The 14239-nt window shown below is 39.3% G+C and overlaps 1 protein-coding gene across 1 annotated transcript in view; it reads left to right on the top strand.

The window, feature by feature from the left end:
• Nucleotides 1-14239, top strand: part of LOC134395682 (zinc finger protein 271-like) — a 30211-nt gene that overhangs the window by 7723 nt on the left and 8249 nt on the right. The window contains exon 4 of the mRNA XM_063121843.1: nt 13052-14164. Within this exon, the coding sequence (XP_062977913.1) occupies nt 13052-14164 (1113 nt within the window). The remainder of the gene's footprint in view (nt 1-13051; nt 14165-14239) is intronic.

Below are 14239 nucleotides of genomic sequence, written 5' to 3'. Positions count from 1 at the left end.
AAAATGTTGAAGAGCACTGGGCCCAGGACTGAGCCCTGCGGTACCCCACTTGTTGCCTCTCCCCAGTTTGAGAAGGTTCCATTGATAAGTACTCTTTGAGTCCGATTCTGTAGCCAACTGCGAATCCACCTAATAGTTGTTCCATCTAGCCCACTTTTAGCTAGTTTGTTAATCAGAATGTCATGTGGTACTTTGTCAAAAGCTTTGCTGAAGTCTAGATATATGACGTCCACAGCATTCCCACAGTCCACAAAGGAGGTTACCTGATCAAAAAATGAGATCAAATTTGTCTGACAGGACTTGTTCTTGACAAATCCATGTTGGCTTCTTGTGATCATCGCATTGATTTCAAGGTGTTTACAGATGGACTTCTTTATAATCTGCTCCAGAATTTTCCCAGGGATGGATGTCGGACTGACTGGTCTGTAGTTCCCAGGTTCCTCCTTTTTGCCCTTTTTGAAGGTAGGGACAACGTTAGCCCTCCTCCAATCATCCGGCACCTCACCCATCTTCCATGATTTTGCAAAGATAATAGACAAAGGTTCTGAGAGTTCTTACACTAGCTCCTTCATTACTCTAGGATGCAGTTTATCGGACCCTGGGGATTTGAACTCATTCAAGGAAATTTGGTGTTCTTTGACCATTTGTTTATCAATCTCAAACTGTAATCCTGCCCCCTCAACTTCTGCTTCACTTTTTCCAGGGGAGTCATAGACCTGCTTTTGGGAGAAGACTGAGGCAAAGTAGGAATTGAGCACTTCAGCCTTTTCTTTGTCATCTGTTATCAATTTGCCATCCTCATTAAGCAGTTGAACCACCATTTCTTTCCTCTGTCTTTTACTACAAACATATATGAAGGAAGCCTTTTTATTGCTTTTAGCATCCCTCGCGAATCTCAGCTCATTCACAGCTTTAGCGTTCCTGACGCCATTTCGGCACTTCTGCGTCACTTGTCTGTATTCTTCTTTTGTAGCCTGGCCTTCCTTCCACTTCCTATATGTATCCCTTTTTGTTTTCAGGTCATCTCTAAGCTTTTTGTGGAGCCACATTGGTTTCCTCTGTTGTATTCTATCTTTTCTCCTTGTTGGAATTGTTTGTAACTGTGCCTTTAAAAATTTCATTTTTAAAATACTCCCACCCATCCTGCACTCCTTTTCTCATTAGGCTCATTTGCCATGGGACCTTACTTATCATAGTTCTGAGTTTATTAAAATCAGCTTTTCTAAAATCCAGAGTACGTGTATGGCTACACTCAACTTTTGTCTCCTTCATAATCAAGAATACAAGTATGATGTGGTCACTTTCCCCCAGAGTTCCCGTAACTGCCACTTTATCCACTAAGTCATCCCTATTGGTCAATATCAAGTCAAGGATTGCTGATCCTCTACTTCCTTCCTCCACTTTCTGTAGGAGAAAGTTATCACCCACACATGTCAGGAATTTCTTGGAAGGGCCACTTTTGGCAGTATTGGTCTCCCAACAGATATCAGGGTAATTGAAGTCCCCCATCACTACTACATCACACTTCCTTGAAACACTGGCAATTTGTTTCTCAAAAGTTTCATCCTCGTCTTCTCCTTGATTGGGTGGTCGGTAGTAGACTCCGATTATCATGTTCTTTTTATTCCTTGCTCCACTTATTTTAATCCAGATGCTCTCGATGGGGCTCCCAGTCTGATCCGCCTGTATTTCTGTGCAGGGATAGGTATTTTTAACATATAGTGCAACTCCACCTCCCTTTCTATTTCTTCTGTTCTTTTTGAACAAGTTATATCCTTCAATTGCTATATTCCAGTCATGGGAGTCATCCCACCAAGTTTCAGTTATACCTATCAAGTCGTATTTGCCTTCATGTAATAAGAGTTCAAGTTCGTTCCGTTTGTTTCCCATGCTCTGGGCATTAGTATATAGACATCGAAGACCATGTGTTTTATAGTCTGGCTTTGTTTCTACATTGTTGCGGACACTATTTTGGGGCACTATTGGAGCTGTTCTCTGTACTGTGGTGCCTTGGCCTTCATCCATTGTTGCCTCGAGGTTTACGTCTCCTGCCCCCGTAAGATTCAGTTTAAAGCCCTCCTGATCAAGTTCTTCATGCTGTGGCCGAACACATTCTTTCCAGCCCTTGTGAGGTGCAACCCCTCCCTTGCCAGCAGTCCATGTTCCAAGTAGCATAGCCCGTGGTCCCAGAATCCAAAATTCTCATGTCGGCACCACCTTCGTAGCCAGTCGTTGATCTGGAGTATTTTTCTTTCCCTTTCTAATCCTCTTCCAAGAACCGGGGGTGGGGGGATGGATGAGAAAACTACCTGGGCCCCAAAGTTCTTCAGTTTCCTTTCCAGAGCTTCATAGTCTGAAATGATTTCTTCGTAGCTCAGCTTGGCGACATCATTTGTTCCCACATGGATGAGAAGAAAGGGGTATGTGTCCGTGGACTTTTTGAGCTTCGGTAACCCTTCAGTCACATCTCTAATCTGTGCTCCAGGGAGACAGCACACCTGGCGAGTCCATGGGTCTTCACGACATACTTGGGTTTCAATCCCACGCAGCAGGGAGTTTATGAATGCCTAAAGTTTCCTTTCCTCAAAATCTAAACCAAAAGGTAAAAAGAAACCTGTCAAGCCACACAGGGGATTAGAGATCCTTATTAGAAGGTGTTTAATGTGAGGAATAGGTCACTTGCGCTAATCTCCATTACTTTGAATTGCAAAACACACACACACACACCTAGTACTTTCCTTTTCTCTGTCCTAAAACTGCCATTGTTTAGCTTCAAGGGATTATTTAAGGCTCATCTCATTAAAGGAAGAAAAAAGAGAAAAGTCTCTTTGGCTGCAAAAGCTCATTACAACGGAAGGAAGTCGTGCTTATTTATTGCACTGCTCCATTTTTCCCATTCCATATCATTATATAAAATTCTCCCTTATTAGCATTTCTTCTAAATTAAATAGCCAAACATTGAAGCCCTTCCACCATGTTACTCCGCTTCTGAAATCTCTTCATTGGCTTCCAATTCACTTCAGAATCCAATATAAACTTCTCCTGTTAACCTTCAAAGCTTTTCACGGTCTAGCTCCTTCCTATCTCTCCTCTCTCATCTCACACTATTGCCCCGCTCGTGCTCTTCGCTCCTCTGATGCCATGTTTCTCGCCTGCCCAAGGGCCTCTACTTCCCTTGCTCGGCTCCGTCCATTTTCTTCTGCTGCCCCTTACGCCTGGAACGCTCTTCCAGAACATTTGAGAACTACAACTTCAATCGCAGCTTTTAAAGCTCAACTAAAAACTTTTCTTTTAAAACTTGATGTTGTGCAGACTTTATACTGTTAGTTTTACCCTACCCTGTGCCTGCTTACCCTACCCTGTGCCTGTTTGCATTCTCTTCCCCTCCTTATTGTTTTACTATGATTTTATTAGATTGTAAGCCTATGCGGCAGAGTCTTGCTATTTACTGTTTTACTCTGTACAGCACCATGTACATTGATGGTGCTATATAAATTAATAATAATAATAATAATAATAATAATAATAATAATAATAATAATAAATAATATAGAGGTGTTGTACCAGCCCCCTGCTCATTTGCAGCCTTTTCCCCCCATTTGTAAAATAAAGGGCAAGATTTATTTACTGTTTTTTTACATGCATATAGACTAATCTGAGCATATTCTTCTTAGGGTCAATGGATGTACACATCATCAAACATGCAACAGGCTGTTGCCACAGGTAAAAGCAAGCAACTGGACCTGTTCAGAAGAACAACCACTGCTTTAACCATGGTGAATAAGGCTTTTTGCCTTAGTCAATGTAGTTACAGCCATGGTTTAAGGTGTCTTCTGAACAGGGCTACAGTCTTTTGCCATGGGGACAAAGTTCCCAGCATTTCCTCAAAAAATAAAAAATAAGGGACATCTTACAGGGAGCCAAGTCATAGCCACCAGTGGCATCAGCCAGCCAGCACCAAGGTGGGCATATTCAAGGCTGGTACGGTCCTGCTGGCAGTGGAGGAAGCATGCAGGACGGCCTGGATGACATAAGATGGCAGAGTGGTAGAGTAGGGGTTAAACCACAAAGAGCATACACACAGACACGCAAAAGGCCAAAAGAAAGCAGATACAGAAAAAAAACAACTAATTACCTAAACAACTAAACGATGGGAACGTAACCTTAACACTAACTATTTATCCGAAGCCTAACAAAGAAGAAAAGCTTTTTTTAAAAAAAATTAGAATATAGATAAACAAAAGCAGTATGACAATGGAATCAGTTACCTAGGGAAGTTGTGGTCTCTCCCATACTTTTTTTTTTTTTTTTGGTAAATTTTTATTTTCCAATACTTAAACATACATCAATACAATTAAAAGAAAAACAACATAATACATAAACTCTGAGTAACATTTATATCATATATTCTCGCTTCATCTATTTAACATAATCATACTTAACATAAAAGTGCACCCCCCACTTCGGAATCTCATTCCTGTTTCCAAAATCTCATCGTTTCTTCTGCTGGTGGTTTCCCACTTCCCTTAGAAAACACAAATATTAGGAACTTTTTCCAAATTCCCTCAAAATCATTCGTTTTTGCTATACCTCTTCTCACTTTAATATTACATGTCAGTTTATCATTACTAGCAATATCCCATACTTCTTTATACCATTCTTCAATACAATAATCACCTTGAATCTTCCAGTTCCTAGCTAGAATTAACCTTGCTGCTGTCAGCAAATTCGTTATCAATTCCTTAATTTCTTTACTACATTTAAAATCTTCTTGCAGTGAGAGTAATGCAACGCTTGATGTTTCTTCTATTTTCATTCCAACAATTTCTTCAATCTCTGAGAACACCATCTTCCACAACTTTTGCACATATTTGCATTCCCACCACATATGTAAATACGTTCCTTTTTCGCCACAACCTCTCCAACAATTTGCTGAATGCTGATTATTAATCTCGTTTAATCTAACCGGGGTTAAGTACCACCTCCATATAATTTTATAATAATTCTCCTTTATTCTCACTGACATATTTCTCAACACTCTTTGTCTCCATAGTCCTTCCCAACTCTGCTGTCCTATCTGTATCTTCAGATCTGTCTCCCAAACCGATTTTCCTACACTATCCATCGAGCCTTTCTCAAGTAATATACTATATATTTGATTCATTAAACCTTTTTGTCACTGTATTATCTCCCTTATCGATTTCTTTTTTATCAATTAATTTCTCAAACTTCGACATCTCTCTACACTCTCCATTTTCTCTTACCCAATTTTTAGTCCATTGTTCCAATTGCCAATAATTTAACCAAGTTAATTTTCTATCTTTTAGAACCTCTTCCATCTTTTCTCTTGTATTCATCCCTCTTAACCATTCTCTTAATTTCATTTTATTTTCCTCTATTAAAACTTTACTTAATCTACTCTTTAAATCTTCAGGAAAATTCTTTAACATTATTACCGGTGTTAAAGGGGAGCTGCTTGGAAGCAACTCCTTTTTATATTTGCTCCAAAGTTCCCAATGGAACTTCAAGAGCGGATTACCTATATTTTCAACCCATTTTTTACCTCCTTCCTTAAAAAATACATTGTCCAGATTTAATTCTATATTACTTATAGTTTTATCCTCCATCCAATCGAAATCACCTACTCCTAAAATTGCTTCTACAATATATCTTAACCTATTTGCTACATAGTATAAGTTAATGTTTGGGAGTCCCAATACTCCCTTTTTTTGGCTTAAATACCATTTACTCTTATTTATCCTGGCTTTCTTTTCTGCATTACAATAATTATTTATAATATTCTGCCAACTTTTTAATTCTATATCTGAAATTTTTATTGGTAGCATCCTAAAAACAAAATTAATCTTTGGTAAAATCTTCATCTTTATTAATACTATTCTTCCGAACCATGAAAGGTTCAGTCTTTTATATTTTTTTCAATTTTACTAATATCTCTTTTTTCAGACCACTTAAGTTCTCTTTTTCTAAATTTTCTAAATTTTTAGTAATCCTAATTCCCAAATATCTAATCTGTTCTTTAATTCTCATTTCTGTTTCTTTCCCTTCCCATTCCTTTTCCTCCTTTTTAGTATAATTAAATAACATCAGCTCTGATTTTGCCCAATTTATTCTTAACCCAGTAATTTCTTCAAATTCTTTCAACTGCTGTTTAATTCTTTCTATCTTTCCTACTGGATCTTTGATAGTTAACAATGTATCATCGGCGAACAAATTAAATTTTATTTTTTTAATACTACCTATCCCTTCTATCTCCCCATCATCTCTTATTACATTTGCCAATAATTCCATAACCAAAGGCAAACAGGACAGGTGAGAGTGGACATCCTTGTCTTGTCCCTCTGGCTAGTCGTATCTTATCCGTAACTCCATCATTTACTACCACTGTGGCTGTATTTTGAGAGTATAACTGCTCTATTATAGCTTTAAATTTATTTCCAAATCCCATTTTATTTAAAACCATCTTTAATGCTTGCCAACTCACACAATCAAAAGCCTTAAAAATATCCAGCGCTAAAATTCCTGCTATAATCTTTAACTTTTTTATCCCCTGTATTGCATTTAAACTCTTCCCACTAAATTATGCATTTGTCTACATGCTGTAAATCCACATTGGTCTTCCCCTACATATTTAGCTATGAATTTATTTAATCGTTTTGCCAAAATAGTTGAAAAATTTTTGCATCTTGATTTATTAATGAGATCGGTCTATATGAATCAGGGAGAGTCAAATCCTTGTCTGGCTTTGGAATTAAAATTATTAACGAATGCTCCCATGATTCCAGAGTCCTCTCTCCTTCCAATATAGCATTATATAATTTCAATAATTTTGGCGCTAATAATGATTTAAAAACTTTATAATACTCTGATTCTAGACCATCTACCCCAGGTGATTTACCCACTTTCAACTTCTCTATAGCCTCTTCTATTTCACTTTGAGATATAGTTTTTTCCATTAATTCTTTATGCTCTTTTTCCAATCCCTTCTTTATATATTTATCTACATACACTTCCATCCTCTTCTTCTGAGTATCTTTTTCCTTATATAATTCTTCATAAAATTCCTGAAAATGTTTTATTTTATCCTTCATTATGTGACAATAATTCCCTTGCTTATTTTTCACTATTCCTATCCCATTCTTAGCTTTTTCCTTTTGTGTGAGTCTAGCAAGCATTTTAGAATTCTTATTACTATTTTGGAAATATTCTCTTTTCATATAAATTAATTTTTCTGAACTTCTTCTAAATTTATATTCTCTAGTTCTTTTTTCTTTGCTTGTAATTCTATTAAATTATGTTTATTTTTGGTTTGCCAATAATTTTTCTCCAAATTTTTTATCTTTCTCTAACCTATCCTGCAATGCATCCTGTTGCCTCTTAAAGTTACACGTTTCCCTAATACAAATCCCCCTTGTTACAGCCTTCATGGTATCCCAAACAACTGTCATCGTCGTTCCTCCATTTTCATTTATTTCCCAGGTTTTTGACAATTTCTCTTGCATTTTTTCAACCACTTTGGTATATTTAAGTATCTTAGTATTCAGTCTCCACCTTAACGCTTCTCTATAATCCTTTTTAACTGTAAAATCTAAACTTACCAATGCATGATCTGTTTCTCTAATTACCCCTAATTCCATTCTACATACCTTAGTTACAAACTCTCTAGAGACAAAGATATTATCTATCTTAGAATATGTGTGATGGACTGGAGAATAATAAGTGAAACCAGGATCCGCCCCCATAAGAAATCTCCACCCGTCAACAAAATCCTTTTCTTTAATTAATTAATTTAAAATAGTAATGTTATTTCTCTTTTCTGCATTAGAGGGGTTTGACCTGTCTACTCTATTGTCCATAACCATGTTAAAAACTCCAGCCAAAATAACATATCCCTCCTTAAATTCTTCTATTTCTCTAAATAACACTTCATAAAATTCTCTTTGTCTGTCATTTGGTGCATAAACACTAATCAAAGTATATATTTTTCCTTCAACTTGGCCTTTTATCAAAAGATATCTACCTTTCCCATCCTTTTTAATATTCTCCAAGGTAAATCCACTTCTTTTTGAAATCAAAATGGCCACTCCATTTTTTTTGAAGTCCCCAATGACTTTTCATAATAGACTGACCATTTCAGATGAATTTCATTTATCTCATCGTTACATTGATGCATTTCCTGCAAGAAGATAATATCAGAACCTTCTCTATTTAATAATTGTTCAATTCTCTTCCTTTTCACGACTGCCCCCAGACCCTTAACATTGAGCGTTGATATTTTTATATTCTTATCCGTAATTAATTCTTTGATGTGCTTTCCGATCCCTTGTGTGCTGAAATTCAAATTTACATACATAAAAACATAAAACCCCTTTCAAGTCCCTCCCTTCCACCCAACCATTCTCCTCCCCTCCACCCTCCCTCCCATATCTTTTCCCCCCACTAAATCTCTCCCACACTAGAGGCATTCAAGAGGCAGCTGGACAACGATCTGTTAGGGATTCTTTAGGGATTCATTAATCAGGGATTCATTAATTGAGTAGGGAGTTGGACTCGATGGCCTTATAGGCCCCTTCCAACTCTACTATTCTATGATTCTATGATTCTATGAATATTGGAAGCGAAGGAATATTAATTCAGAAGGGAAGAAACAGGGGTGTGTGAAGAACAAACAGTAAACAATGCAAGGAATCTTAAAGAAGGGTTTAAGGGAAAGAAAAGACCAAAAAAATTGAATTGAGAAGGGCTAGGAAATTCAAGTCAAGCTGCACTAGCACAATCCAATGATATAGAACTCTCCTCCTCCTCTCAACTCTCGCTCACACTGGGAAAGAAAAGCAGAATGTCCTGTTATAGACAACCCCTCCTCCACCACTGTGATTGGAGACTGCTGGGTTAAACATTCAGCCCTACTGCGGCCCCTAGAGACGTCTCTGGCCAAGGGTCAGTTCCCTCTTCTCAACTCCTCCTCTCCTCCTTCCTATTCTCAAACAAATCCTTACATTACCCAGACAGGCTGTCTGGCCTTCAGCAATACAGATTGATTCAACCTGCTTTGGACAGATACTAGGGAGACCATATTTTGGAAACCAAAAAGGAGGACAACATGGTCAGCCCCCAAGGGGGCGTGTCTGGTATCAAGGGGGCGTGCCCACCTGAACATAGCCTTGGTAACATGTCTGATTTTACAGCACACATTTAAGACAAATCTGTTCTACATAACATCTTAATGTTAAAACCACTGAAATAAAGAACATGTGAGAGATTCAATGTATCTGAAATTAACTTCACTCACTCCTACTTTTGTAGGTTTTGCTGTACTTTGAAGCTTTTGCTATACTCTGCGTGTTACATTCTACCCTTCTCTCAAATATCTTTTCTGACTGTATCTTCACTCATTGCAAGCTGCTGCTGTTGTTAACAGGGTTTGCTACTGGCTGGCCGGATGGCTGGCTTTTTTTAATTTAATTTTTTTTAAAAAGCAAGTGTATAATTGTCGCAAGTTTCTCTACTCTAACTTTAGGGTGGGTTTTCCAAGGAATCAGTTTCTGTGCTAAACCGGTGTTTGTTGGCAGAAATGGATTGGATGAGGGTGAACAAATTGAAGCTTAATCCAGATAAGACAGAGGTGCTCCTGGTCAGTCGAAAGGCAGATCAGGGAATAGGGATTCAGCTTGTGTTGGATGGGGTTACACTCCCCCTGAAGACGCAGGTCCGCAGCTTGGGTGTGCTTCTGGATTCAGCCCTGAGCCTGGATGCCCAGGTTTCGGCGGTGGCCAGGAGTGCATTTGCACAGTTAAAGCTAGTGTGCCAGTTGCGCCCATTCCTAGAGATGTCGGACCTGGCCACGGTGACACATGCCTTAGTTACATCCCGATTGGATCACTGTAACACACTCTACGTGGGGCTGCCTTTGAAGAGTGTTCGGAAACTCCAGCTGGTTCAAAGAGCTGCAGCCAGATTGTTGACCGGGGCTGGTTACAGGGAGCAGACAACTCCCCTGTTGAAACAGCTCCACTGGTTTCCAGTCTGTTTCCGGGCACAATTCAAAGTGCTGGTTATGACCTATAAAGCTCTATATGGTTCGGGTCCAGGTTATTTGAAAGAACGTATTCTCACTTATGAGGCTGCCCATGCTTTGAGATCTTCTGGAGAGGCCCTTCTTTCAGTCCCACCTTCTTCACAGGCACGCTTGGTGGGAACATGGGAGACGGCCTTCTCGGTGGCTGCTCCGGTGCTCTGGAACTCTCTTCCTGGGGAAGCTAGGCTGGCTCCCTCCTTGATGGGCTTTCGGAAGCAGGCTAAAACTTTTTTGTTCCAGCAGGCCTTTGGAGAATAATCCAACCCTCCATCTATGTTAATGTCTTATAATTTTGCTGTGTATTTTTTAATTGTTTATAGTTTTGTTTACCTCCCCCCCATGTATATTTTAAATTTTGTAAGGCCACCTTGAGGCCCAGCATTGGGCAAAAGGCGGGATACAAATAAATATAATAATAATAATAATAATAATAATAATAATAATAATAATAATAGCAGAGAACACTACTTTGCCCATCCACCCTTCTCACTTATATACATTAGCTTCTCAAGGCTTGTGTGTTGGCACCACTTCGCACATCCAGATTTTGAACTCCTGTCTACTTCCTGCACAAACATGAGACTCTGAGACCCTCTTCCTAATGCCCTGCGTTTCATGCCAGCACCATGGGGCTAAGTTACATATGTCTCTGGGTTGTCTGTGCAGCCTCTGTTGTCTCTCACTTTGGTTTGCAGACAAACCAAAGCCTCCAGCTTCAAACAATCTCTCTCTCTCTCTCTCTCTCTCTCTCTCTCTCTCTCTCTCTCTCTCTCTCTCCCCCCAAAGTCTCCCAATGGTCCAGCTAGGCTGCACACTTGTGGCTTGGGATATTGCTTATTGCAGGTTATTGCTTGGTCATGTCTGGTGACTCTTACATTATTATTATTATTATTATTATTATTATTATTATTATATCCCACCTTTTGCCCAATACTTTAAGAACCTCTGCCACCAGCTGCCTCCACCTCTTCTCCTCTTGCACAACTTCGATGCACTCTTAAAACACTCTGCGTGGCAAGCCAGCCTCAGGGCCAAGCTACAGGTGCATCTGGTTTGCCTTCAGCCTCTCTCTGCCTTATGCCAGCCTGCCAACATTTCCAACCTCAAATAATTCCCCACCCCCTCTCTCTCTCTGCCAAAGTCTCCCAACGGTCCAGCCAGGCTGTGCACTTGTACCCTGTAGCTGGGGGTAGGGCAACAGCTTATAGCTTGGTTGCATCCGGTGACTCTTGTTTTTTTAAAAAAAACTCCACCGCCAGCTGCCTCTGCCTGCACCAAAACTGGACTCTGAGACATTCTTTAAAAGGCTCTGTGTGGTACAGCAGCCTCTCAGGGCTCAGCTACAGCCATCTCTGAGTTGTGGCTTCAGTCTAACTCTGTCTCTAAGAGATATGGCGGCCAGCCAAAGCCACAAATGTATCTATTTTTCTCTGGTATGCACTTCAAATGTTCTGCATTGCATCCCAGCAGCACAGTCAGAGCCTAGCTCACAAGTGTACAAAGTGAAGTGGAAGGGAAGTGGTAGCGAAGCAAAGCAATGATATGCCAGGTTCCAACATTTGCAGCAACAGGGCATCTGCAAAGAAGAGAACCTCACTCTCTCGACTGGCACCTTACTGTTGGTTGTGAGACTTTTTCTCTAAAGATGACCCTTCATAGCTCATGATGTGGAAATTTGAGGAAAAGGCCTATGGCTCATTCTGTTTTGCCCCGTGGGCAGCTTTGACTGACCTCTCCTTTCCCACATTTTGATTTGTGGATGCCTTGCTTCTGCTGAGCTCCAGGTACCCGACTGCACACCAAATCTGCAACAGGAAAGGTGTCCTGTTTGCCCAGGACTTCTTACCTAAAGACTGGAGATCCCCTTAATGCCAAGGGCTGAAACTGCTCAATGTGCAACATCCCAAAGAGGAGGTCTGAAAACCTGTGTTTGAAGGATAATGCTCCAGCAGTTTAAAAAAAAAATTAAAACTTTGAACATTTAAAAAATCCTAAAAAAAACAATGGATGAACAGATCTGATTCAAACTTGGCATGGCTAAATCTCTCCTTAAGAGCTATCATGGTTCCAATTTTCAGCCTTTATCTTTAAAAACGTCACTTAAAAAATAATAATTTTAAAACCTCAAACTTTAAAAAAAATCCTAAAACTCAATGGATTGACAGATCTGTCTGTTTCAATCTTGGCATAGCTAAAGTTCTTGTTAAGAGCAATCATGGTGCCAGGTTTCATCTCTTTATCTTTAAAAATAACATTTTTTTAAAAAAAAATCCTCAAATTTTAAAAAATTCCTAAAAATCAATGAATGAACAAATCTGTTTCAAATTTGGAATGCCTAAAGCACTATCTAAAAGCTATCATGGTGCCAACTTTCAACTCTTTATCTTTAAAAATGATGTTTTAAAAAATAATAATTTTAAAACCTCAATTTTTAAAAAATTCCTAAAAAATCAATGGATGAACGGATCTGTTTCAAATATGGTGTGGCTAAAGCTCTACCTAAATCCTATTATGGTGTGAAGTTTCATCCCTCAATCTTTAAAAATGACAATTTTAAAAATAATAATTTTAAAACCTCAATTTTAAAAAAATACCTAAAAAATCAATGGATGAACGGATCTCACTCAAATTTGACACAATCAAAGCCCTTCCTAATAGCTACCACCATGCCAAGTTTCATGTCTTTAGCTTAAAAAGTGACAGGGTTATAAGCATTTTTCTTAATTCCCATTAGAGCTGCCCTTTGAGGAAAAATCTAGATTTCAACTCCCGGATTTGTCATCAAAAACCTGGACAAATCTTGGCAAATCCGGGCATATAGTCACCCTAACCGATATGGATCCGATTCAGATCCAGACTGCTTTGGTCTGAACCAGCACACTTTAGATTTCGGATTCAGAACCGGAACTACAGCACTACACTGCTCTCGTTGTTTTCTCTTGTTTTTTCCATCAGATGCTGTGCAGGAGAGTGAGGATAAGAGAGAACATCCTAGCACATCACAAGGAGGAACGAAGGGTGGAGTGTTGGAAGAGGTCTTGAGTGATCAGGATAGATCCAGAAGGAAGAGGGGAAACTATACAAAAGAGAAGGACAAATCCATTTCAACTCAGAGCGGAGTCCACCTTGAACAACAAGAACAAACAGGAAAGAGATGCAGAAAGCACCTTGATGCTCACTTCAGAATCCACACGGCAGAGAAACCCAGTCAAAGCTCAGAGTCTGCGAAAAGAGACTGTCTGAGCCAACCAACTGTAAAAGGTCCAGTTCTTGACACAGAGGGGGAAAGTCATACTGGTTTGGAGTGTACAATGAGCTTGACACGGAGCTCACAACTTACAAGACACCATCAACAAATTCATTCTGCAGAAGAACTGTATATCTGTACAGAATGTGGAAAGAGGTTCCAAAAACAACACAATTTCATAGCACATCAAAAATGCCATATGAGGGGGAAACCCTTTAAATGTCCGTGGTGTAAACAACGCTTTGGGCAGAGCTCAAACCTTACCATACATAAAAGAGTTCATTCGGGGGGAAAACCCTATAAATGTGCAGAATGTGAAAAGGGCTTCTGCCATAGCTCAAATCTTATTACACACCGACGAATTCACACAGGTGAGAAACCCTTTAAATGCTCAAGATGTGCAAAATGCTTCAAAACGAGCTCACAGCTTTCCAACCATAAAAGAATTCACACAGGGGAGAAACCCTATACATGTAAAGAATGTGGACAGAGTTTTACTCAGAGGGCAACCCTTATTATGCATGAAAGAATTCACACAGGAGAAAAACCCTATACATGTAAAGAATGCGGAAAGTGCTTTTCTCAGAGGGCAACCCTTATTACGCATGAAAGAATTCACACAGGAGAAAAACCCTATACATGTAAAGAATGTGGAAAGAGCTTTTCTCGGAGTTCAACCCTTATTATGCATGAAAGAATTCACACAGGAGAAAAACCCTATACATGTAACGAATGTGGAAAGAGCTTTTCTCGGAGTTCAACCCTTATTATGCATGAAAGAATTCACACAGGGGAGAAACCTTATAAATGTTCTATGTGCAGTGAAACATTCTGTTACAGTTATCAGCTTGTGAGACATCAAAGAACTCATACACAGGAGACTCCCTAGAAATGTT

The sequence above is a fragment of the Elgaria multicarinata genome, chromosome 3 (assembly GCF_023053635.1).
Source record: "Elgaria multicarinata webbii isolate HBS135686 ecotype San Diego chromosome 3, rElgMul1.1.pri, whole genome shotgun sequence".
Lineage (NCBI taxonomy): Eukaryota > Metazoa > Chordata > Lepidosauria > Squamata > Anguidae > Elgaria > Elgaria multicarinata.
Note: the sequence above shows the minus strand (reverse complement) of the source record. Positions and strands in the feature narration are given on the sequence as shown.